This window comes from Erythrolamprus reginae, chromosome 3, assembly GCF_031021105.1.
Source record: "Erythrolamprus reginae isolate rEryReg1 chromosome 3, rEryReg1.hap1, whole genome shotgun sequence".
Lineage (NCBI taxonomy): Eukaryota > Metazoa > Chordata > Lepidosauria > Squamata > Dipsadidae > Erythrolamprus > Erythrolamprus reginae.
Genome location: NC_091952.1, coordinates 75,661,957 through 75,689,190, shown reverse-complemented (window position 1 = coordinate 75,689,190; position 27,234 = coordinate 75,661,957). Strand labels below are relative to the sequence as shown.

General features: G+C 42.9%; 1 protein-coding gene across 2 annotated transcripts; it reads left to right on the top strand.

Annotated features, from left to right (window-relative positions):
• Positions 1-486: 486 nt before the first annotated feature.
• DMRTA2 (DMRT like family A2) lies at positions 487-5,399 on the top strand. 2 transcript variants are annotated; one of them, XM_070748961.1, is made up of 2 exons: positions 487-1,265; positions 3,102-5,399. In XM_070748961.1, the coding sequence occupies exons 1-2, from the start codon at positions 767-769 to the stop codon at positions 4,193-4,195; spliced, it is 1,593 nt and encodes a 530-aa protein (XP_070605062.1). In that variant the 5' UTR covers positions 487-766; the 3' UTR covers positions 4,196-5,399. The 2 variants fall into 2 exon arrangements, with proteins under 2 accessions (XP_070605062.1, XP_070605061.1); XM_070748960.1 differs by having other exon boundaries at positions 3,099-5,399.
• Positions 5,400-27,234: the final 21,835 nt, after the last annotated feature.

Below are 27,234 nucleotides of genomic sequence, written 5' to 3'. Positions count from 1 at the left end.
GAGGGAGCCTCCCCGCCTCCTGCCACGGTGAGCTTGGCTCGCGTTGCGATTGTGACAAGCCGCAAAGCCTGGACAGGCACCGGGACCGCGGCGTCTCCACGGGGCTTGTAGGGCGCTTCTGTCAGGACGGCGTTTGATAACCTTGGCAGGCGGAGGAGCGCAGCGGCTCTCTCCTTTCCTTCGGATCGCGGCAGGAGCGGTTGCCCGTCGGGGTCCCGAGGCTCATAGAGAAGGAATCGGCGGGAGCGAGCCGGGGGGTTTGAGGAAGAGATGGGACGGCCGGGGAGTCGCTTCGATGGTCCCGGAGCTTGGGGGCTTTGATTCGGGGCGGGGTGGGGAGCCCCGAATTACGCTACCCTAGGACCCAGGCTCTTTCCGTGGGAGATTGAGCCAGAGCGACCCAGGAGGTCTGTTTGCTTGCTTCCTCGAAGAGTAAACGCCGTTTACTTCCCCGAAGTTAGGAAAGGCAGAGTGGGGAGCGGGGAGGGTGGGATTGTGCAGGAAGAAGGATTGAGGCGCGTGGAGGAAAAAAGTCCTCGGTTTTTGTAATTTTTAACGGCTTCAGAGCGGCCTGGAGGGGCTGAGACGATTAGGCGAGACGAGCGACCCGTTAGGCTCTCGCGGAGCGGCGGGTGGTTCCAAGCAGGGCCTCCCCACCGTTGAGCCCGCGGAAGTAATTGCTGAGGTACTCGAGGAGCGTCGGTGGGGAGTGGAGCCCGCGCCTCTGCGCCTTCTCTGGCAGCCACGGCACCCCTTCTCGGTCCAAATGGAACTGAGGTCTGAGATGACCAGCGTCCCCACGGCGCCCTCGGCGGTGGCCCCCAGTTCGGTGGCAGCGGCGGCGGCGGCGGCGGCAGCGGCGGCGGCGGCCAGCCTGCCGGTGAGTGTAGCCGGGAGCCTCCTGCGCGGCCCGCCGTTGCTCCTGCGAGCCGCCGAGAAGTACCCGCGCACCCCCAAGTGCGCCCGCTGCCGCAACCACGGCGTGGTGTCGGCGCTCAAGGGCCACAAGCGCTACTGCCGCTGGAAGGACTGCCTGTGCGCCAAGTGCACGCTGATCGCCGAGCGGCAACGCGTCATGGCCGCCCAGGTGGCGCTGCGGCGGCAGCAGGCTCAGGAGGAGAACGAGGCCCGCGAGCTGCAGCTGCTCTATGGCACCGCCGAGGGGCTGGCCCTGGCCGCGGCCAACGGCATCATCCCGCCGCGGCCCGCCTATGAAGTCTTCGGCTCCGTGTGCAGCGCCGACGGAGGAGGCTCGGGGGGTTCAGGTGAGGAGATTTGGCGCGCACCCCAAACCCTGAGGCGACGGCGACGCTCGTTTCCCCGTCGCTCCGGGATTCGAACCTTCCCACTAAGGAAACGGGACAGGCGACAGGCGACAGGGAGTCCGGTGAAGTTCTGAGAAAGCCAGCTCTTGGGTTCCCGGGCCCCTCAGGAGTTCCACACGGGCCGGCCGCCGAGGAGGAAAGGGCCCCGGGCTGAACTTCCCAAACTTTCTTTAGACACTTTAATAAAAAAACCCCGAGCCCTTCTACCCGGAGGCTTCACTTTTCCCCACATTCCACCGTTTTGCTCCTCCTCAGTTCCCCCTGGTTTTCCCCCCGCCCTTTTTCTGTCCCAAGCTCAGATCGTTTCCCTCCCACGCCACCATCGGTAGCTCGCCCTTATTTAACACCATTTGCAGACCTCAAATCTTAGGGTTTTGCAGCAGTTCAGGATTTCTTCCCGGTCTGTAACACCAATAGCAATCGCACTTAGACTTGTATACCGCTTCACAGTGCTTTACAGCCGGCATATCGCCCCCAACAATCGGGGCCCTCATTTTACCCACCTCGGAAGGATGGAAGGCTGAGCTAAAATTAATCAGGAGTTCCCACGTCGCTGACGGAGTTTTATTTAGATATATAAAAGAATCCCAGCCGTTGCTTTAAACAATGAAACATCGGCCAGGCATTTCTAGATTACAGTATATATCCCGCCATGTCAAACGCAGTAAGAGCTCAGGCCGTTGCTTTTTTTTTTTTTTTTTTTGCAATATCTTCTCTTTCTTGCTCCCTTTCTCTCCTCCCCCCCATTCATAAAGTCTTCCACATCCATTTGGAGTCCATTTAGTGTCCCTGTCATTTTTTGGCGCTGTTGGATTCACTTCCAGGTAAGTTAGTATCGCTATATAAGTAAACCGCCCCTTGGAAAAATACTGCTCAAAAAAAATAAAGGGAACACTCAAAGAACACATCCTAGACCTGAATGAATGAAATATTCTCATTGAATATATGTACTTTGTTCTGTAGTAAGTTGAATGTGCTGACAACAGCATGTGAAATTTATTGTCAATCAGTGTTGCTTCCTAAGTCGACAGTTCGATTTCACGGAAGTTTGATTTACTTGGAGTTGTATTGTGTTGTTTAAGTGTTCCCTTTATTTTTTTGAGCAGTGTATAAAGGCCTGACACGGCTGGCATCGAATCGAGCCCACTCCAGACAGGAGTTGTGATTCCCATGCATCTAAAGGGATGAGGTCGGGGAACCTTTTTCTTGCAGGTTCTTTTTGGGATGGGTGGGGGTCTCCTTGGCCGTCCCAAGGCAGAGAGAGAAGATAGCGCCTCCTAGCGACCGCAGCGATTTAGCCCTGCCGAGGAGACGCCCTAGCTGCTGTGGCAAGATTGGATTTCGTATCCTAAATAGTAGCTCCTTAGGATGGTCGCTCAGGTCATGGGACGGTCCCCGGCAGGTGCCACCCGGGGAGGGGAAGAAAGAGAAGGTGGCAAGATATGGCACCGAGGGCAGATTGGGAGAGCAACCCGAAGCCACCAGAGACGGCGGAAAGTGGGGATGGACAGAAGAGTGCATGAAAACAGGCTTAGGGTAGAGGAGTGCAAGATCCATTGGGTGGGTTCCGTGTGTGGGACAGAAAGACGAGTAGTCGCTGAATTAAGCTCCTGGGTTGCTCTAAACTGCCGAAAAGAGCCCAGTTTACGCGCACTCGTTTCCCCATTTCTGTCAGGGTAAGGTACCTAATACTATCCGGCATGTGGGGGGCGGAGGCGGGCCACGCCAGCCGGGAGAACCTCCTTCCAGCTCGCTCTTTCTGTCTCTTGCCAGAAGTCAAGCTGCAGAAATTTGACTTGTTCCCCAAGTCGCTTCTCACCAGCCGCTCGATGACCCCTCAACAGAACAAGCCTTTATCGCCGGATGGGACGGACGGCGCGCCAGGCACCTCATCCCCGGAGCCGACTCGTCACGGCTGCGGCTCGGGCTCGGAGATGGGCGACGGCGAATCCTCCGTCAGCTCGCCGGTCTCCAAAGGCGCCAAAGACGGCAGCGGGGGCGGCGGAGCCGAGGAGGAGAGCACGGGCTCCGTCAGCCCACTGGGCTCCGACTCGGGTTGCTCTGAGGCCGAACGGGACGAAGTGGCCGCTCCCTCGCCTGGCTTGGCCGTCGCTGCCGCGGAGGCCGTGGCGGGGAGCAGCCGACAGCAGCGGACGCCGTTGGACATCCTGACGCGCGTGTTTCCCGCGCACAAGCGCAGCGTGCTGGAGCTGGTTCTGGCCGGCTGCGGCGGCGACGTGGTGCAGGCCATCGAGCAGATCCTTAACAATCACCACCACCATCATCACCACCGGGCGGCGGGCGGCAACCCGGGCCAAGCGCTTTCCACCGCCTCTGGACTTAGCTCGGTAGGGCCGGACAAGGCGGGCGACGAGAGCTGGGCGCGGGCTGCTGGAGACGCGACGGGGACCTTGGGCGGACTGCAGTCTGCGCCGGCTGGCGGCACATCGCACCACCGCCCGCTTTTGGCCGGCGCCATGACCCCGGCCATCGGCGCGCTGGGCAGCCGCTCCGCCTTCTCGCCCCTGCACCCCAACGCTACCCATTTCGGGACGGCGGCTGAGGCCGGCGCCTATCCCTTAGGCACGCACTTAAGTCTGAGCCCGCTGCGCCTGGCTTACTCGGCCGCGGCGGCGCACAGCCGCGGCCTGGCCTTCATGACCCCTTACTCCACGGCGGGCCTAATGCCCACGCTGGGCTTCCGGCCGCCTATGGAGTACGCCTTCAGCGACCTCATGAGGGACAGATCGGCGGCGGCGGCGGCTGCGGCTGCGGCTGCTACCGCCGCCGCCGCCAGCGCGCACAAGGAGCAGGCGTACCCAAACGGCCTTTACGGGCCTTTGGTGAATAGTGCCCCAGACAAACAGTAGGCCGGAAAGCCGGCGGCTGGATTTTCTATGTACATATATGCATAGAGAGAGATATAGATATATACGACGTAAACTTGTGCCCAAAGCGTGTAGCCGAGAGGTGCGCAAAGAGCAATTGAGGCAGCGAATTTTCGGCAGGCGGCGGGGGAGCGACCTGGTCTAAGCGAGGGCTCGATTCCCCGCCGGTATCTCAGCGGGTCTTAAACGCCTCTTAGCCTCGGATAAGAAAAGCGCCAGTTTAGAAGTCAGTTCCCCGGAAAGTGACGCAGCGGAGTAGTCTTAAATTGGAGCCGTGGAGATGGTGGTCGTGATGGGGCTTATATAGCACTTTTCGTGAAGCAAACGAGGAGGAGGAGGGAGAAAAGGCGCGGTCTCCTCGGCAGCCGAGTGGACGGGACTTATTGCCAGTGATTTAAAGCGAGGCACAATTTTGTAAACATGTTATGGCCCGAGATGCGTAACGTGTCTATGGGCAGCACCGTTGCCGAATTCTTCTGTCGGTTTCTGCGTAACAATGGGAATTCACCTCGCCCCTCCCCAAGGCTTGGTTTCGCCTGACTTTTAGGCGATCCGGGTTTCATTTCACCCTCATTTGTTGCAACCACAAGTGGTCAAATGTGTAGAACTTGGCGAACCTCTTAAATGTGTTGAATTAAGCAAAACGAGCAAACGCCTTTTTTTACTGTTAAAGTCCCTCATTATTATATTTTGCATATAGCTGTAAACATGGATATTCCCCTCCGGGGCGGCATCCATACTTCTATCTGTATCTCTATACCTGCCAGTGTATAGCATAATGTTAAAAAAATGGGAATTTAAATTATTAATGTAATTTGTAGGCGAAGTTATTATTAATGGTAAACGAAACGGTTAGTCACTTTTCATTTTGGAGCCACGTCATCATAGAGATTAAACATACTGTAAAAAAAATTAACTCTTGGTTCTGTCTATTCCCAGGGGAAATATAATGTGTAAATAAGGTTAAAAGGTAAATATATTTGTAATTGTCCTTTCCTTTGGACTCCATCCAAAGGCTGTTGTTGACCCGAATTTAATGAATGATCCGAAGGAAAATGCTGTCTGTCAGCACAACAAAATTCTTGCCATTTCAAACAGGGTTTTTTGAGTTTGTTTTCCCCTTCTGTTTTCATTTCATAGAAAACTAGAAATAAATATTATTTTCTATTAAAAACTGCCATAGTAATAACTTCTGCTGTTTGATTTATTTGCAGTATTTTAGCTTCTAGAGGCAATTTCAATTTACACCAAATGAAGAACTGATTCAAATGGTTTTTTGGTAATCCTGCCAGCTTCAATTAAACCAGCAGTCTAAACTAGGCGATTCTGTTAGTAATAGGTGACCAATTCTGCAGTTCACATACACATTATATTATATTATAGTTATAATGTTCTTACTGCAAGAGTTTTGGAAATCTTTGGAACAATTTTTCCCGTAAAGTGTGATGTTTCTGGTAGTGAACCTAAGGACTGATATTCTGCATATGTGAATTATCCTGTCTTTTGGTCTTCTGAAACACCATTCCTGGTCTCCTTACCTGAGACTAAGTCCATTTATATTCAGTAGGATTTATTTTTGAACCAGTGCTGTAGGGTTTCATTTGTGCATAACTCTGTAAAATATTATTTTGCTGCTTTTGATCACAATGACAAAATTCAATTCAAACCTGGGGGATATTATTTGTATCAAATTTACAAATAAGAGCATCTATTCCTCTTCACCTGCATTTTGAAATTTACATTCTACTTTTAAAATTTTCAATCAGACAGGAACACACCTTGAATTTTTGGTTTAAGAGGCTTCCTAGCTTTTGGCCAATAGATTGTCTATAAGAATACTGACTGACAACGGACAGTGGAAATTTTATTCAAGCCAGCTCTCTGGACACTTTTCGGTTTTTATAAAAGCTAATTTATAGACATATGGAAAGACATTTTTCATTCTGAATGCTGACTGGCCATTACTGTTGGGAGTCTTTGGTACTATATATCAATCAGTCCTAATTGCCCTTCATGGAAAGAAATCCCAATGGTCTAAAAATCATTCAGGACTTGGAGGAAGAAAACAATAACCAAGACTCCCTTTTTTTCAATGTTGCTAAATGAGGCTATGAAGCAAAAGAGCTGGTAGGAATTTCCTACTGTACCTCCCTAAGGGTAATGCTTCAGTAGGATGGATTTTTCTTTCTGTCCTGTGGAGTGTTTGGCCCAGGAAAACTATTACTCACAAAGAACAAGTTCAGTGCATGGTTGAATTAAGACAGTAAAAGCTCCTAAAATTGGTTGGTATGGAAACCTAATCCCACCCAACTGTTCTGTAGCACAGCTGGACTGTTTACTTTCTCACTTCAAATATAACTGTGTAAACATTGGCTTGAAACTGACGGCTCTGCTTCTATAACCAGTTAATATAATGTTGTTGGAGAAAATGGGAATTCCTTGGAGGTTATTGGGAGAAAATAATAATAATAACAAATATATTCTTGGTTAGGACTTGAACTGTTGTTTTTACCAGTCCCAGACTATGAATCAAATTGAAGATTAAATATTGAAGATTAAATTGAAGATTAAATTCAATTAAACTGAAGATTAAAAACAACAATAATAATACCACAGCGATAATGGTATAATAAAAGAGGCAATATGCAGTTAGTCGATTGAAATTCTCCCTTTTTCCTATATATTTTAAAATGCCACTGAAATATATTTTGGTGGAGTTGTGAGAATGAGTGAAGGAGAATGCAAGTGAGAATGGCCAATCTCAGGCATAAGTACTGAAGCTCTTGAATTTAAGGGGACTTACTGATTGGCAAATATATGTAGGTTTGCAACGCATGTATGATAAATATGATCAATTACCTTTGAAGTTATTTTTTCGGCTCCTACCTCAAGCCGTAACAATTATTAAATTCATGTAAGTAGGAAAACTTTAACAAAAGTTTGAAATTTCAAAAGTGATTGAAACATAATATTGCTACAATAAAATGGATTAATATTGAAGAGCTTATATAAGTGACCTAATTCGATTCAGTTTCCTAATTCCAATTTAATTAAAAAAAAGGAATTGTCTGTTGGATTGTAAACTGATAGAGATGTATAAAGGGAATAGCTGAAAATGTAAGAAAGTTTCAAAATGAGCTAAAATCTTGGTCCTAGTGTGTCTACACGATTCTGTGGGAGTCTCAGCTGTGCAGAGGGTAACTATGGAACACTTTCTTACCTATAATAATAAATACACAACTTTATTTTTTCCCCAAAAGCATAGGAACTGGTAACTTAAGTTTCTTTCCCTCTCTGTATTTCTTTGCCTTACAGCAATGTCCCTATTGATTAAAAAAAAATAAGATGGTAATCAAAACTATGTAATTGAAGCCTCACCCTTTTTAATATGCCTCACAATTCATTAGGAATAACAGTTGAAAGGGACCTTGGCAGTCTTTTAGTCCAGCCCTCTACTCAAGCAGGAGATTCTTTCCTATTTCAGACAAATGGTTGTCCAATCTTTTATCAAAAAACTCTAGTGATGGAGCATCCACAATTTCTGGAGGCAAGCAATTTCATTGATAAATTATTCTCATTATCAGGAAATTTTTCCTTATTTCTAGGCTGGTTCTCCTTATTATGTTTCCATCTGTTATTTCTTGTCCTGTCCTCAGTTGCTTTGGAGAATACACACACACACACACACACACACACACACACACACACACACACGTTCTTCATGACAGCCCTTAAATGCTAGAAAACTGCTATCATGTCCCCCCCCCCCTAGTCTTTCTCCCTGCTAGACTAACCATACCCAGCTGCTGCAACTATTCTTCATAGGTTTCTAATCCCCTAATCAACTTTGTTGCTCTTCTCTGCACTTTCTCTAGAGCAGTGTTTTTCAACCAGTGTGCCGTGGCACACTAGTGTGCCGCGAGACATGGTCAGGTGTGCCGCGAAGCTCAGAGAAAGAAAACAAGAGAAAGAGAAAGAGAGAAAGAAAGAAAGAGCAAGAGACAAAGAAAACAAGAGAGAAAGCAAGCAAGAGAGAGAAAGAAAGCAAGAGAGAAAGAGAACAAGAGATAAAGAAAGCAAGAGAGAGAGCAAGAAAGAAAGAAAGAGAGAGAAAGAAAGCAAGCAAGAGAGAAAGAAAGCAAGAGAGAGAGCAAGAAAGAAAGAAAGAAAGAAAGCAAGAGAGAAAGAGAACAAGAGAGAAAGCAAGCAAGAGAGAGAGCAAGAAAGAAAGAGAGAGAGAGAGAGGGAGGGAAGGTGGGAGAGAGAAAGACATAGAGGGAGGTAGGGAGGGAGAAAGAGCAAAAAAGAGGAAAGAAGGAAGAAAGAAAAAAAGAGGAAGGGAGAGAAAGAGGGAGAGAGAAATAGAGCAAAAGGGAGGAAGAGAGAGAATTTTTTTGTCCAAGCTTTTTTTAGCCCCCCCCCCCGCCAACTGTGCCCCATGGTTTTGTAAATGTAAAAAATGTGCCGCGGCTCAAAAAAGGTTGAAAATCACTGCTCTAGAGCAGTGATGGTGAACCTATGGCACAGGTGCCACAGGTGGCACGTGGAGCCATATCTGTTGCCCTAGCTCAGCTCCAATGTGCATGTGTGATTTTTGACTCACACAGAGGCTCTGGGAGACTCGGGTGGGAAGAGAAGCCTTTGGAGCCTGGGGAAGGCAAAACATGAGCCTACTGGGTCCACCAGAAGCTGGGAAACAGGCCATTTCTGGCCACCATAGGCCTCCAGGGGGTGGGGAAAGCTGTTTTCGCCCTCCCCAGGGATTGAATTATGGGTGTGGGCACTTGCACATGTACAATAGCGCACACCCACACTCTTTCAGCACTTGAGGAAAAAAAAGGTTCACCATTACTGCTCTAGAGGCTCCAGAACAGGAGTATCAAACTCACATAGTCATGGACATCATCATGTGATGTATTGGGACTTTTGCCCTCTTTGCTAAACCAAAAATGGGCGTAACCAGCATGTGATGTATTTGGCCTGCGGGCCCGTGAGTTTGACAGCCCTGCTCTAGAACATCTTTGAACATTTTTGAACTTTGGGGACCAAAACTTGACTCAGTATTCCCAGTGTGGTATTAACCATACAGTATAAAGTCGTACTAATACTTCATGTGATCTTGATACCATCGCTCTGTTGATGCAATCTAGGACTGTATTGACATTTTAGGCAGTTGTAGCACAGTGCTGGTGTATATTTAAGTGGTTGTCTACTAGAAGTCCCAGATCCCTTTCACATACTGCTATTGAGCAAAATACCACCTATTCTATACCTGCGCATTTGATTTTTCTTGCCAAAGTGTAAAACTGTACCCATTTCACCTCTAAATTGCAATTTATTGGATAGGCCCCATCATTCAAGTCTGTCAAGATCCTTCTAAAGTATTGGCTGTTCCCCACAGCTTGATGTTGTCTGCAAATGTGATGTATTCCCCTTCTGCTTCTCATTTAAATAGTTTATGAAGATGTTGAAAAAGGGTATTCGGCCTAAGACACAACCACATGGCACTCCATTACACGATTCCTTCCATGTAGATGTAGCTCTCTTAAGGACTACAAGTTGAGTGGGTTGGTCACCAGTTATGAATCCATTTGTAAATGTATGTAAAGGGCAGGGCTTTGGCTACATTGTACCCACCACCTTGACTTGTTTTGACCTCACTGCACATATTCCCATTTAATAGAAAGAATAAGTGGAATAGATTGATTTAGTTTCCCCAATCCTTTCTTTTTTAAAGAAACTTTTCATGGCACGGCTGTTCAGAGTTTGTAAAAGTTCTCCAATTGTATATGATTTCACTTATAAAGTCGTAGAGATGTCAAATATTAAACTCAGGAGCATTCATCAGCTTAGAATTTAGAAGTAGCTAAAATGTTGCTGAGACAATCCTGCCAGTGCCCCACAATCACTTAGTTTGGACAGCTCAAAGGTGAGTAGTGGACCTGACAGGTGAAAGACACCTGAAAGTGTTGGGAGCATAGGACAAGGGACTGTACACTTTTCCATGGCCCAAGATGATCGGCTGAACTGGATAGAGGCAGATAAAAATCCAGAGAGGAAAGAGGTAGGACTACATTGCTTCTAAAAATAGTGATCCATCTCATAAAACTGGAACTGAAAATTGCCAGATCCAATGGATTTCAACTCAAAAATGTCTGCAAACCGTGGGTTTAACAGAAATAACCCACAGTTTGCAGACGTTTTCCTGCAAAAAAAAGAAGAAGAGAGAACACTGTTGCAAAATGAAAAGAAAAAAGAAAAAAGAAAGGGACACAAATACAAACACACCTGGTTTGCTAACGTCTGCTTTACTTCTTTCCTGGCACTCACTGACAATCTCAAAGAGAAACTCTTGTTAGGGCTGCTCACTCGTGCTCCCCATCACCTTATATTCATTAATCACCACCAACACACTCACTTCTGCACGCATGCCTCTCCACCGTGGTCAGGAAATGAACTGTGTTGCTCCATCAGCCAGTCTCCGTCTTCAGCTCCCTTGCTGTTCTTAAAGAAGAATGACTTCTTGCATTAGTGTCCAGGCTGCTCAAAGACCACTGCAGCCTCTCCCCATCAAACGGCAGCTCCCAGACTGGACGGTATGCAGGAGCTGACACACAGGTCTTATATGATTGCTCTATATTTTGTGGTATAATGGTGAATTTTCCTATAGTAACATTAGAGCAGCCTGTAAGAAGGGGCTACCTTCTTCTTTTTTCCTAGACCATCTCTGGTGCTAACTCCTGATGTAAGATACATGGAAACACATTGGCTTTCCACCATTGAAACGGTGCTTCTACCTGACTGTGGCATAACCCATTGCATAACCTACCCCAATGTTAGTTGCTAAACCAGAATTTATGGTTTATTGGGCTGCATAAATTCAGCCACTTGCAGTTTATTTAGTATTCAATGGTTAAACAAACTATGTGTGTTGTGTGAACACAGCCAATGTGGAGCAATCATTTGGAAAATGATTGGTATTGAAAATGATGACAATTCTTTCACAAGTTACAAGGGCTAGATTAAGTCCTAGGCTCACCAAATCACAGATCAACTCTGGCTTTTCTGTCGAGTTATAGCGCATTGTATTTTTTATGGGAGTAGAGGAAAGTTAGGTAATAGTAGATTTCACTTCTCCGAGGGGAGCTGAAAAGCATTTTCTCAAGCTTACGCTTAAAAAAAAAAAGGCAGACTATGGAATTAAATTCAACCCAGCAAAAATAAATAATTTGTAAAATGGAGAGGCAACGTGCCAAGCATTTGCAAACTTTCTTGTTAATTAAATCTTAATCCGTTGAGTTGCATTTTCACTGCCTGGCTGTGTATTGATAGTAAAACATGCCCAGGAAGTTTATTATCTGCCCTTATGTTTAATAGAAATCAGCCATAATCCACAGCATAATATACTAACAATTTAATAGCAAAATGACATTCCTCATCCAAAATGAACTTGTTTCTTTCTCACTACCTGAACAATTAGGTTATTGAAAGGAAGGGATACAAAGCAACCATGGAAGTTGATTCCTAAAGAAATTTAGCACAAGTCTGAGAACCCAGAATTGCCTTTCTGAGGCCATTGGACCCTGATCCCAGATTCCTGTTGAGTTAAGTTTCTCAGTAGATGACATACAGTACTTTTTACATTCAGTGACACTATTGTTTGCATCACTTGAGGAACAAAATAATGGTTTCCTTATCGCATTAAGCAGAAAATGCAGAATTTTATGATTGCATTTATATCTCATTTTCTCCTTTATTCCAACATTCAAGACTGAATATATTTTACAACAAAGCACACAGCAAAGTAAAATTAACAAGATTAAAATCAAAACCCAAGTTTAAAGCAAGCATTCAAATAATTTACTTGCTAATTACAAGTTTGGTGAAAGAAGCTTGATTTATCATCTTCCTAAATACTGAAAAAGAAGTGAAAGGAACTGGAAAAAAAGTGACTCCTTGGGGATCATGTTCTCCTCCAAACCAACGTAAGAGAAGGCTCTTCCCATGTAACCGACAGTTGACTTTCCTGCAGTGGGGCATCTGCAGAAAGGCCTTCCTGTTGATCTAAGTAGAAGACAGGGTTCATAGTGGAAGAGAAGATACCTTAGATATTCAGGTCTTAAGATGGCGTGCATAAGCGCACCATTGTGCCTACCGTCCCTGTCCTATTGTCTTCTTTTGTTACTTTTTATCATTACTTATCTAATGTTTAATATGTACAAATTATCACCCTATAATTGTTTGACAAATAAATAAACAAACGAATAAATAAATAAATAAATAAATAAATAAATAAATGATTAGGGCTTTAAAAGTCAACATTGCCAACATGTAACTGATGGCTAGGCAGATCTTTCAATATGAACATAATATGCTGCTAGTACTTGCCAACAGCCTGGGTTCTATATTATGGCCCAGTTTCAATTTCTGAACTCTTTTTCAAGGCTAACCCTACATGTATACTAGTATAATATTTATAATATAGACTATATAACAGTGATGACGAACTTATTTTCCCTCAGGTGCCGAAATATCATACGCACCCACTATCGCGCCTGTACAAGTGCTCACACCCATAATTCAATGCCTGGGGAGGGCGAAAACGTCTCCCCCCAACACCCAGAGGCCCTCTGGAGGCTGGAAAAGGCCTGATCCCAACTTTTGGTGGGCCCAACGGGCTTGGGATTTGCCCACCCCGGGCTTCAAAGGCTTCCCTGGAATTGGGGGAAGGTAAAAATGCCCTCTCCCATTGCCCTGGAGGCTCTCTGGAAGCCAAAAACAGCAGAGCCTCTGTGTGAGCTAGCTGGCAAGCACATGCACATTGGAGCTGAGCTTGGGCAACGGCTCTCGTGCCAGCAAATATAGCTCCGCGTGCCACCTGTGGCACCCGTGCCATAGGTTTGCCATAACTGCTATATAACAATGACATAATACTTTATACATAATAATGTTAGGGCAGATTATAACCAAGATGTGAGAAACTTTTACTAATTTTGACTAGCTCAGGATAGGCTAGTTGCAATCATGCAACACATTTTGTTACAATGGCCTTACACAAAAGAGTGATAGCTGAAGAAGGGACTTGCGTAGATTACATTACAGCATTTAGACTTATATACCGCTTCACAGTGCTTTTACAGCCCTCTCTAAGCGGTTTTCAGAATCAGCATATTGACCACCAACAATCTGGGTCCTTATTTTACCCACCTCATAAGAATGGAAGGCTGAGTCAACCTTGAGCTGGTGGTGTGATTTGAACTGTGGAACTACAGCTAACAGTTAGCTGAAGTAGCCTGCAATGCTGCACTCTAACCCTTGCGCCACCATGGCTCTTTAATGGATTAATTATCCATTAATATTAACAAGGGATTCTCGTTAAGAATCCTCCTAGGCCTCAGGCTGTGGTTTCAAATATAATGTAGTCAGTGAAGGGCTACCAAAATTTTTACTACCACACTGTGGGCACTGTGGACACCCTGCATTTTCTTTCAACATCTTTCAGTGCAGATTGGGAGCTCCATTTTCGCTACCCCACTGCGTTTCCCCCCATCCGAGCAGTAGCCCACCCCTGAAAGTACTGTTAAATATATTTATTTAACCATTGCATTTTAAGGTTTTAGTTCTATGATCGCCTTTACTAAATGCACAGTAAGCAAGAAGACAAAAAAATATGCATACATTTCAAAACACGGGTATATGTGTACCAGAAATATATTTTGTAAAGCATTTTGTAACCCCTCACTTGTGATCAGAACAGTGTCCAAAGAAGGCTTGAATGATTGTATTACATTTTTTTTCTTGACATGTGTAAAAATACTTATGAAGAAGAGAGATTTGTTGTTTCCTAGATTAAATAAATACTACATAATCTCCCTCCCTCCATGATTGACTATTACAGTGTGAAATATTAGAAATACAAGGATGGTAGAACATTCCACCATCATTTAATCCATGGAATAATTGTACATATATGATAAAGATGAGCAACTAGAGCATTCTGGAGTAACTAAAAATAATTTTTAAAAGCATAATAGTGCTAAGTCTAGGTTGCATTTTGAAAAAAACATCAACAACACAGCAGATAAATATGTTAAAAATTATAATGCATTTACAAAAGCTGGAAGAAGAAATATGTTTGAAATGGAGATTTAGAAGATTGTCAAACTCCCGTTTATACATCAGATTTAGCAGCAAAAGTGGCAAATGTGTTGTATGCAATAGGGTATTTTTGTTAGAGAAATGATTTCCATTCATTATTATTATAACAAATATGCAATGGAATTTAGAAACTATCATAAAAAGCACCAAATCAATGCTTTTCAAGAACCAGAAGCCATTTGTCTATGATATTTTCATGGCTGATATAAAAAATAGATGCATTTTAAATTTACTTTAATCAATACACTTAAATTCTGTGCAGACTCTTTACTCTGTTTTTCATATGATCATTGTTGTATAAGCACCTCACCATTTTGGAATTCAGTTCAAAACTTGCTTTTCCAGTTTCAAAATGTAGCCTTCATGGATGCAACTGTACAGTTTTGGAATAAATCAAGCGCCGCATGTTATTTGTAACTAATGATGCAATTTCCAGTGTGATCCTTGTTGTTGAACAAATTGCTTACTTCTGATCACATGAGAGAAAGGTATATGCTTTTTGTAAATATTAAAAAAAAACCCTTCTAATTAACACTTCAGAGTGTTAATTGTGAATCCCTGTTCTTGTTTTTCAAAGACATTTCTTTTCCAAATGCTGCTGATGAAATGTCAGAAAACCATAATGTTTGTGACCCTTGCTGTTATAACATTGTGCTCAGTTGTAGCTATAAAAATGATAGATGGCAATAAAATGAGGATTAGGAAGTCTTATACCACGGTGTTCCATTTTTAATCAACTTGTACAGGTAGTAAACTGTGTGTCATAATTACACAGAGAACTATAGTAAAAGTCATTAAAACCCACTGCTGCATTACTTTTGTTTTGTTTTTTTAAAATGGATATCACTCAAGTCCTAACTATATTGCATTAGAATGAACATCCTTAGATCCTTAATGTAATCTCTGGTCCAAATATTGCTTCAGTCTAAATGTTTTGAGTTGAGTTGTCCATGTGTGAATCAGGAAACTGCAATCATATACAAATGTTCTGAAATTACATATAAATAAATGAATTACACTTTAAAATTTATGGAAAATTATGCTTAAAAAGGTGCCTATGGGAAATTTTAAAATATACCTATTTCCGGTTAGTGTGTATCTCCACTCTCTGTTGTTTCATCTTTTGGATACTATTTTTTCTAGTTATTCACTTACAGAAACTTGCAAAGATGAGATATTAGTTAAATAAATCTTTTACTTTTCAGATTATTTTTAATTTATAACAGTCTTCTTCAGTTCTTACAAACGAGTCTTCGGAGAGGGGCGACATACAAATCTAATAAATTGAATTGAATTGAATTGAATAAATGTAAATCACTGCAGAAAATAGGACTTCAGCAATAGAGTGGTCAACACCTGGAATTCACTACTGTTGTTTCTTCCCCCAATCCCAAAATCTTCAACCTTACATTATCAACAATGGACTTCTCCCCTTTTCTAAGAGGTCTGTAAGGGACGTGCATAAGTGCACCTTTGCGCCTACCGTTCCTGTCCTAATGTCTTTTTATCTTTTCTATCTCTACTTTATACTTATATTATGTTAAACATACTACAATACAATACTATATTTGTATGGCAAACAAACAAACAAATAAATTAAATATGATGGGAATAGCTGGCTATGCTTGCTGGGGAACACTTGAAAATATAGTCCATACAGATAAAGAGCTACCAGGCTGATTTATAAGCAGGCTGATTTGCAATGCTACAAAAGACTGCTCACAGGTATACATGAAAAAAAAATATATTCATCTTTCAACTGGTAAAAAATGTATTTTTTTTCTTTTTCTTTTTGGAAGTCAAAAACTCAAAATTCCCGGTTGTACATATGAAAATAGAGGTGAGATGTTATATGTAGCATTTATCTAAAAGTATGAAGCATACTACCACTGGTTCACAAATGATTATTTCATAATTTAATACATTACATTTATATCCTGATTCTTTCTAAGAAAATTTGCCAACTTACAGAACGTAGACAACCCAAGTAGGGTAGTTTCCGATATATTTTCTTTGTGTTATCACTATTCTTAAATATCTTCAAACGTAATGCAAAGTATAACAAGTAATGTAAATGAAGAAAGTTTGAAGACAATAAAATAACGTTTTTCTAGAAAATAATATGAGGTATAGAATTTCAGAAATAGAAGCCACATTCTGGATTATACTTTGGATATGGCTACGCATTTCGATGAGTCATTTTCTTGAAGACACCTGAGTACCCAACTGGATCAACTAACCATTTATGAGACACGTTTTTCTTGATTTTCCAGGGCTTTTGTGCGCAACAGTCAAAAGGAAAACATTAAGAAGACCAACTATTTTGTGCTATTTTGTGTAAAGGTAGCCCTCCCCTCCATTTTGCGATCTGCCTGTAGGACAACAGCTAAGTGACTTCGACAATGACTTATTTCAAACACCTGTAGTCTTGCAACTTCATCAAATACAGTGGTACCTCATCATACGAACTTAATTGGTTCCAGGAGGAGGTTCGTAAGGTGAAAAGTTCGTAAGATGAAACAATGTTTCCCATAGGAATCAATGTAAAAGCAAATAATGCATGCAAATCCTTCAGGAAAATCCCAAACTTTAGAAGGGAGGCGAACAGAGGGCAGGGAGGAGCAGCTAAAGGGGGCAGGTGGAAGAAGCAAGGCTAGGCTAAAGGGTGAGTGGGAAGGAAGAAAGGCAAGGGGGGCGCCCCTCCTTTTTCTTTCTTCAAAAGACACCGTTTCAGTGCCTTTGCAAGCACCTTGTTCTCTGCAAACATTTTCCTCCCCCAAGCTGCCCCTCCCTCCTCCCTTTTCTTTCTTAAAAAGACACCCTTTCAGTTCCTTTGCAAGCACGTTGTTCTCTGCAAAATGTTTCCTACTCCAAGCAGCCCCTCCCTTTTCTTTCTTGAAAAAAGGGGGGGGAAAGAAACCCCTTCATCCTAGCAGCAGCTGCTTGGGTTCGTAAGGTGAAAATAGTTTGGAAGAAGAGGCAAAAAATCTTAAACACCAGGTTCGTATCTTGAAAAGTTCGTTAGAAGAGGTGTTCGTAAGATGAGGTACCACTGTACTTAGGAGACATTATCTGTCCCTATTCCTGCACCAATCTGGAAGCACATCTTGTTAATCCATGTATGTAGCATTGATAAAGCTTTACTATTTACAACTTTTAAGAATAATTCTAAATTTAGCTCAGGTGAAATTGAGGGGGCTGCATCTACTAAATTAACCGGGGTTGGCTGGCTCGACTTACCATCACTCATACTCTACTCAGCTCCAGATTGGATTATTTAGTGCACTTTACATAGAGCTACCCTTGAAGAGTATGTACTCCTAGAGCAGTACATATTATACCTCTGTTCTGTGAGCTACATTGGTTGGGTTTGCTTCCAGGTCCAATTCAAAGTGCTGTGTTTAATTTTTAACGCCCTTTAGGACACGGGACTGAGGTGTCCCTGGTTATATCAGTCTAACCCAGTGATTGCAAACCTTTTTTCTCTCAGGTGCCTAAAGAGCATGTGTTTGCGCTATTGTGCATGCGCGAATGCCCACACTCATAATTCAATGCCTGGAGAGGGAGAAAACAGCTTCCCCCACCCTCCAGAGGCTCTCTGGAGGCCAGAAATGGTGTCTTTCCCAACTTCTAGTGGGTCCAGTAGGCTCGTGTTTTGCCCTCCCCAGGCTCCAAAGGCTTCTCTGGAACCGGGGAAGAGTAAAAATGCCCTCCCCATCCCACTGGAGGCTCTCTGGAAGCCAAAAATGCCTTCCTAGAGCCTCTGTGTGAGCCAAAAATCAGCTGGCTGACACAGACATGCATCTTGGAGCTGAGCTAGGGTAACAGCTCGCGTGCCAGCTATGGCTTCATATGACACCTGTGACACCTGTGCCATAGGTTCGCCATCACTTGCTGCAGGTACCGTCAGCTAGGGACCTACATTTGGTAGGCCCCAGGAGTATTTCACAATATTCCCCGAGGGCTCCACAAAATTAAATTTGCCAGCTTATGTTAAAAAAAAATTATACAACATTAAAATTTATCAAACCATCATGAGAAGCAGTAGCAATAACAAAGGCAACAATTCTAATTTGTAACACAATGGCTCTAAGGCTTGGAAAAGTGGATAGAAAGAAAAGAGAAGGACCAGCCGCAAGCTGAATGGACTCAGTTACAGTGGAGATGAGTGCAGGGATGGGCTCCTCCTGGTTCTGAACCCTGAACCGGTAGCGATCTGCTGGTGATGTCACTTAACTGGATCGTACGGTGCCGGTCCATGCATGCCATCTATTGTGTAGCCCAGAGATTCTCAAACTTGGCAACTTTAAGACTTGTGGACTTCAATTCCCAGAATTCTCCAGCCAACTATGGCTGGAGAATTCTGGGAGTTGAAGTCCACGAGTCTTAACGTTGCCAAGTTTGTACATTCTTGGTGTAGCCTGTGGAGATGGGTGTAGACATCGCTGATTCACGAAGTTCTGATAAGTTTAACTTTATTATAATGGAACACAACAAAGCACTAACTCATAACTGGAACTGAGGTAATTACACCGAGCTGGCTTTTATACTTGTTTGTGAACTCAATCAACCAATCACAACCATTGCTCTTCCCGCTCCTTTATCAGCCCTCTAGTGGCCATCTGTCACACTACACTCCTTCCCACTTAGTTTGGCACATGAGTACTCCCGCAAGTAAGCAGGTGGCCGCTGGATTCACCCGGACTGTCTGAGCTCCACCTGGCGCTCTCCTGGGCCTGTCTCTTCTCAGATTTCAGCTAATGCAGGTATGTTTCCACCCTCTATTAGTTCGGTCGGCCCCTGCCCCCTGCCCAGTTGTTAGGTTGTTCCACTCCCTGCACAGCATTGTGTGTTGAACTAACAGTAGTTCGGCCAACTTCAACTGCCAATCTCTGGGGCCCAATTTACTTAAGCATTTTTTCATTGTATGCACCATCCACTCAACCATTCCATTGCTGGCCAGGTGATACAGAGCTGTGAAGTCATGTCGGATGGCCAAACTGGCCAAATAACCCTCAAATGTGGTTGATGCTAGTTGGGGCCTATTATCTGAAATCAACACATCAGGGTAACCATAGGTCACAAAAATTGAAGATAGAGTTCAGAGTTGGGTCCTCTAGTATAACTGGGAGGGCATCTGCAGAATCCCCAGTTCTTACCTGGCTGATGACACAGCTGATAATCGTAATTAGCTAAAAAGACTGGGTCATTCTAGGGGGAACTACCTGGGGGTTTTGGCGATCACTGGCCAAGAGCCCAAACAGTGGTTTGTGGTTGGTGACCAACTCAAATTTATGCCTGTATATATAATGATGGAACCTATATATTCCCGCTACCAAAACCAAAGCCTCTTTATTGATTTGGCTACACTGCCGTTCAGCTTTAGCCATGGTGCAGGAAAAGAAATCTATTGGAGCCTCAGCTCCATTTGGAAGTTTGTGGCTCAATACTGCACCAACCCCAAAAAGCGATGTGTCACATGCAAGGGTCAGAGGCAGGTGCTCACAGTATTGGGCCAAAATGGTGTTAGCTGCATTTTTTAAAATTTAAATGTTGCAGTTTTTTTAAAAAAAATCAGCACTGCACATGCACGCCCAGGAGGCACAGCCACACAGCGCAAGAAGAAGCAAACCAGCAGCGAAGTAAGTTAGAACCCACCCCTGAGTTTCCTAATAAAGTGGTACCTCTACTTAAGAACGTCTCTACTTAAGAACTTTTCTAGATAAGAACTGGGTGCTCAAGATTTTTTTGCCTCTTCTTAAGAACCATTTTCTACTTAAGAACCTGAGCCTGGAAAAATATCCCAGAAAATTTGAGAGCCGCACCAAGGCCCAGCCAGTTTCCTGCCATTCCCCCTTTAATCCTGGCCATCTAGGCTGTCAAAGGAGCCTTTTGGTGGTGCTTAAGGAGGCTTTGGCAGTCCAGAGCGAACAAAGCATTTTCCTTTCTCTGGGCGCTTGGAGAGGGAATAAACTTCTGCCAGCGCCCAGAGAAAAGAAACGCTCCCTTCGCTCTGGGCAGCGACTGTCCTCCTCCTCCTCTTCTTCCTCTTCCTCCCACCCAAATTCCAAGCTTTTATTTCTTTCCTAATGGGTTTACATGCATTATTTGCTTTTACATTGATTCCTATGGGAAAAATTGCTTCTTCTTACAAACTTTTCCACTTAAGAACCTGGTCACGGAACAAATTAAATTCTTAAGTAGAGGTACCACTGTACTTTTATTATTTTATGGTTGGGAGTCACCGCAACATTAGGAACTGTATTAAAGGGTCGCAACATTAGGAAGGTTGAGAGCCACTGCTAAACTTTCCCTTTCAAGACTCTGATGCAACAATTCTAAAAAGCTTCATGTCCGGAATTTTTTTCCAATATCTTAATTCCTCGTGGAAAAATATCTTTATCATTTGGGAATCGAAATATAGTTCTTTCTTTTAAGTGAAGTCTATGATAAAAATTAGAGAATATAAGAGAATATAAGAAAAAATCCATGCACATATATGCCATGGATATCAATCTTCAGCAAGTTGTTGAAGCCATTAACTTGAACAAGGAACCATCCCATGTGTGTCTACTCTAATCATGATTATTAAATGTATTATGCATAGAGTACATTAATTATTAAAAATCATTTTAAAATTACAGCTTCTGTAAGAGAATGAAAAATATCTATGCAGATCTTGATTTTGGGGTTAAGGGAACAAGAAAGTGGAATTTTAACCATAAACTCCTAAAGCAGGTGAGGGGGTGGAATGCTTTGCTGCAGTATATCATCAATAATGAATTTATTTATTTATTTATTGGATTTGTATGCCGCCCATCTCCGAAGACTCGGGGCGGCTAACAGCAATAATAAGACAGCGTATAACAATAATCCAATACTAAAAACAATTAAAACCCATTATAATAAAAAACCAAACATATATACAGACATATCATGCATAAAATTGTAAAGGCCTAGGGGGAAAGGGTATCTCAATTCCCCCATGCCTGGCGGCAGAGGTGGGTTTTAAGTAGCTTACGAAAGGCAAGGAGGGTGGGGGCAATTCTAATCTCTGGGGGGAGTTGGTTCCAGAGGGTCGGGGCCGCCACAGAGAAGGCTCTTCCCCTGGGTCCCGCCAAGCGGCATTGTTTAGTTGACGGGACCCGGAGAAAACCCACTCTGTGGGACTTAACTGGTTGCTGGGATTCATGCAGCAGAAAGCGGTCCCTGAGATAATCTGGTCCGGTGCCATGAAGGGCTTTATAGGTCATAACCAATTTATCGGCAACCAATGCAGACTGCGCAGTGTTGGTGTAACATGGGCATATTTGGAAAGGCCCATGATTGCTCTCGCTGCTGCATTCTGCACGATCTGAATAATGATAATAATAATAATAATAATAATAATAATAATAATAATAATAATAGAAGCAAGTTCTGAGAAAGATATGTATTATGTATCTCGGAAAGTAGTGAGAATCCAAGAAATTTAGTTGTCCTTGGAATCCTTGCTGGAAGCAAGACATCTTGATCTGGTGATGGTTCTATGTGGTTTACAGTAGGAGTCTCCAACTTTGACAACTTTATGACTTGTGGACTTCAACTCCCAGAATTCCTCAGCCAGCATGATTTACAGTATTATATGAACTGGGCATAGCTAGTCTAGTGAAGAGAATGACCCAGGGAGACATGATATCAGTATTCCAATATTTGAGGGGCCATCACTGATAAGGGGGAGTCAGCCTATTTTCTAAAACACCTGAAGACCCAAGGAGATATTCAACCTAGAAATAAGGAGACATTTTCTGACAGTGATAATAATCAACCAATGGAAACTTTCAAGACGAGACTGGACTGCCAACCAGTGTTCCCTCTAATTTTTTTGGGGGGTGGGCGGAAAAGTATAGTGTCTGAGTGGCAGTCCCTTTGGGACTGGGCGGCACAGAAATAATAAATGAATAAACAAACAAACAAACAAACAAACAAATAAATAAAAAACCCACCCTGTTTTGCCTCAGAGAATTTCAAAATAAAATACTGTACTGTGTGTCTATAACAGTGAGCTCATAATAGGGCAACTCTATCAATATCAAAATGCCACTTAAATAGTTCAGCTAGTTTCAAACTAGATTTTGATTTTCTTTCTCTCTTCATTACTCCCATTCTTTTTCTTTCTCTTTTCCTTCCTCTCTTTTTTCTATTTGTTTCTCTCTCTTCCTCTCTTCCTCTCTCTCTCCTTCCCTCTCACTCTTTCCCTCTCGGCTTCTGGGCAGGTTTGGAAAACTCTGAGTTGATGATGATTTTTAAGTGAGCGATTGCTCACTGCTCAGCTTAGAGGGAACTATGCTGCCAACTATCTTGCCTTGCTCTTTTCCTGCTTGCAAGCATTACAATTTGAATATCTTGCACAAGGTTTTAATTTTACACCATTAGATAACTCAAAAGTTTTCTTTAAAATTTTGAAATTCAAATGTCCCATACATCTATGGATCACATGAATACATTCCTCATGAGGCTTTCTATTTTCATAAACTGAGTTAGCCTTATTTAATGGATTATCATGGATAATATACACTGCTCAAAAAAATAAATAAAGGGAACACTCAAATAACACATCCTAGATCTGAATGAATGAAATATTCTCATTGAATACTTTGTTCCGTACAAAGTTGAATATGCACAACAGCATGTGGAATTGATGGTCAATCAGTGCTGCTTCCTAAGTGGACAGTTTGATTTCACAGAAGTTTATTTATTTATTTATTGGATTTGTATGCCGCCCCTTTCCAGAGACTCGGGGCAGCTAACAGCGACAATAAAACAGTGTACAATAGTAATTTGGTATTGATGATTAAGAATCTATTAATATAAAAACCAAACATACATACATACATACCATGCATAGAATTGTAAAGGCCTAGGGGGAAAGAGGATCTCAATTCCCCCATGCCTGGCGGCAGAGGTGGGTTTTAAGTTGTTTACGAAAGGCAAGGAGGGTGGGGGCAGTTCTAATCTCTGGGGGGAGTTGGTTCCAGAGGGCCGGGCCCCCCACAGAGAAGGCTCTTCCCCTGGGTCCCGCCAGGTGACATTGCTTAGTTGACGGGACCCGGAGAAGATCCACTCTGTGGGACCTAACTGGTCGCTGGGATTCGTGCAGCAGAAGGCGGTCCCTGAGGTAATCTGGTCCAGTGCCATGAAGGGCTTTATAGGTCATAACCAACACTTTGAATTGTGACCGGAAATTGATCGGCAACCAATGCAGACTGCGGAGTGTTGGTGTAACATGGGCATATTTGGGAAAGCCCATGATTGCTCTTGCAGCTGCATTCTGCACGATCTGAAGTTTCCGAACATTTTTCAAAGGTAGCCCCATGTAGAGAGGGTTACAGTAGTCAAGCCTTGAGGTGATGAGGGCATGAGTGACCTTGAGCAGTGACTCCCAGTCCAAGTAGGGTCGCAACTGGTGCACAAGGCGAACCTGGGCAAACGTCCCCCTCGCCACAGCTGAAAGATATTTCTCTAAGTTGGAGTTATATTGTGTTGTTTAAGTGTTCCTTTAATTTTTTGAGCAGTGTAGTTATTTCCAATGTTTATCTCACATATTCAGCATATAAACCAGCCAGAATTTTTGATGTTTCTCCCATTTAACCATTTTTTGAAGAAATGTAAGAATTCAGTAGATACCTCTGGGGCATTTACATCGAAGCCATTAATTATGGAGACCATATCTGAACAATAAAAAGTGTCTATATCATTTGGACATTGTGTTAACTATTCCTTTAGATAGTTAACCAAAATTTCAAAAAATGACTGTGGACTAAGAGCTTCCTCAGCATGTGGCTAAAATAGCTCTGTTTTAAGATTTTTCTTTTCTGCATTGCAGTATCATTTTTTTAAGGATGAATTTTTGATGCACCAAGACAAATTCCTTGTGTGTCAAATCACACTTGGCCAATAAATAAAGAGGGCGGGGAAAGTATTTACTGACCTCTCGCATCTTGGACACAAACTGTTTCAACTCGTACCTGCTACAGAGCACTGCACACCAAGACAACTAGACACAAGAACAGGTTTTTCCCGAACGCCATCACTCTACTAAACAAATAATTCCCTCAACCATAGTTCCCTCTAAGCTGAGCAGTGAGCAATCGCTCACTTAAAAATCATCATCAACTCAGAGTTTTCCAAACCTGCCCAGAAGCCGAGAGGGAAGGAGTGAGAGGGAAGGAGAGAGAGAGGAAGAGAGAGAAACAGATAGAAAAAAGAGAGGAAGGAAAAGAGAAAGAAAAAGAATGGGAGTAAGGAAGAGAGAAAGAAAATCAAAATCTAGTTTGAAACTAGCTGAACTATTTAAGTGGCATTTTGATATTGATAGAGTTGCCCTATTATGAGCTCACTGTTATAGACACACAGTACAGTATTTTATTTTGAAATTCTCTGAGGCAAAACAGGGTGGGTTATTTATTTATTTATTTGTTTGTTTGTTTGTTTGTTTGTTTATCTATCTATCTATCTATCTATCTATCTATCTATCTATCTATCTATCTATCTATCTATCTATCTATCTATCTATCTATTTATTTATTATTTCTGTGCCGCCCAGTCCCGAAGGGTCTGCCGCTCAGACACTATACTCTTCCGCCCCCCACCCAAAAAAATTAGAGGGAACACTGCCCTCAACCCTGCCAGACTTTTTGCTAAATCTGCACTTCTATTCCTACTAGTTTTTCTCATCATTCCTATCATCTTTTCCCTCCCACTTAGGACTGTATGACTGTAACTTGTTGCTTGTATCCTAAGTTTTTCATTAATATTGATTGTTTCTTCATTGCTTATTTGACCCCTATGACCATCATTAAGTGTTGTACCCCATGATTCTTGACAAATGTATCTTTTTATTTTATGTACTCTGAGAGCATATGCACCAAGACAAATTCCTTGTGTGTCCAATCACACTTGGCCAATAAAATTCTATTCTATTCTATTCTATTTCTATTCTATTCTATTCTATTCTATTCTATTCTAAAGAATTCTATTCTATTCTATTCTATTCTAAAGAATTCTATTCTATTCTATTCTATTTTGTGCAAAGATGCATATCTTCCTCCTCAGAGGCTGTCCATTTAAAATTGGAAAGGACCATCTATAGCAAAAACTGTCAGGAATCCAGAAAGTAGTGCAAAGTTTTTAACAACTTTCCTTTAAAATGTAGCTGGGTTATTTCAACGGGGCGGCATACTAACTATTTGGGAGATCAAGGTAGGTGGAGGTATGAATGATCACAAAATCAGCCTTTGGAGTTTGCTGCCACCGTGTGGCCGAAATCTGCTACAGCAGAAAACAGAATAAATGGATTAAAATTAAGTGTGCCTGAAAATATTAAAGGTGTGTCACCAACACAATGTGTTCTTTTCCAAATGAGTTGGACTACAGCTCCCATTTTAAGAAGGCCGACTCTGTGGGACATTATCAGACGCTGGGATTCGTGTGGCAGAATACAGAAGGTATTCTGGCCCAATGCCATGTATCTATCTTATCAACACCCAGCATTTCTTTGTGCATTGTATGAGAACGGTTGGATTTTTGTGGGACAGAAGGTGGGAGTTAGCATTTATTTTTGTACTTGAAAAACTTGATGGTCCATTATTTTTTTTTTACTAAAGTATCATGGATAAATCCATCTCAACACCAGTATTAGAATTTAGTTTGCCCCTTTTTTCACTGGTAATTCCCCTCCCCTGCTACTCTCTCTTGTGGTCTTGGTAAGACATCAAATAACTAGTGATGGTTACTCTTCTACCTTCCACAGTACAGCTTTGATTTGATTTGATTGGATTGGATTTGTATGCCGCCCCTCTCCGCAGACTCGGGGCGGCTAACAACAGTAGTAAACAGCATATGACAATCCAATATAAACAGTTAAAAACCCCTATTGTAAAACCAAACTTACATACAGACATACCATGCATAAAATTGTAAAGGCCTAGGGGGAAAGAGTATCTCAATTCCCCCATGCCTGGCGGCAGAGGTGGGTTTTAAGAAGCTTACGAAAGGCAAGGAGGGTAGGAGCAATTCTAATCTCTGGGGGGAGTTGGTTCCAGAGGGTCGGGGCCACCACAGAGAAGGCTCTTCCCCTGGGTCCCGCCAAGCGACATTGTTTAGTTGACCTGGAGAAGACCCACTCTGTGGGAACTAACTGGTCGCTGGGATTCGTGCAGCAGAAGGCGGTCCCTGAGATAGTCTGGTCTCTGGAAATTTGGTGTGTGTAACGGAGAGACCTAAAAAGTGCTTATTACATCTGGAGGAGAGTGACAATTGCCTACAAAAGTTGCGATTCCTATATCACTGGGCCCTTGTTCCCTCTACCATTGGTTCATCATTCTTAATTGGGATGTTCCTGGGGGAAATCAGAACAACACAATCTGCTTGGCTTCCATCAGTCAAGTAGCAAAATCTCGGCCTCTGCCTGAAATAGAAAATAATTATTTTTCCAAACTTAATTTGCTACCAAGTAATTTCTCTTTCAAACTCAATTCTCCCCAAGTCTCCCCAAGACTTATCATCAGAAAACGATGCATCTACAAGAATTTCAGCAATTAAATTAATTCCTTATGTTCAAACAATATTGCCCAGTTGTATGTTATGGCAAACTTTTTTCCCTTTCTTCTTTCTTCTTACCTTTCTGTGAACTGCTTAATTGGTGAGCCTCTTCCTTGTTAAGGAGGAAGCTTGCAGGGATCTGCCTGTTAAAAGTATCAGCTGAATTTTTACTAGTGTAATACCTATGTGTTATCTCCATATTCTGATCTTGGCATCCAGCAGGGGCTTCCTTTGATTATTTCCTGCATCATTTTGTGAAACTTAATTGAATAAGCCCCACC

Coding starts and splice junctions, on each gene's coding strand:
- DMRTA2 (XM_070748960.1), top strand. CDS start 767: ATGGAACTGAGGTCTGAGATGACCAGCGTCCCCACGGCGCCCTCGGCG. Junction 1,266..3,098: donor AGGAGGCTCGGGGGGTTCAG/GTGAGGAGATTT, acceptor GTCTCTTGCCAG/AAGTCAAGCTGCAGAAATTT.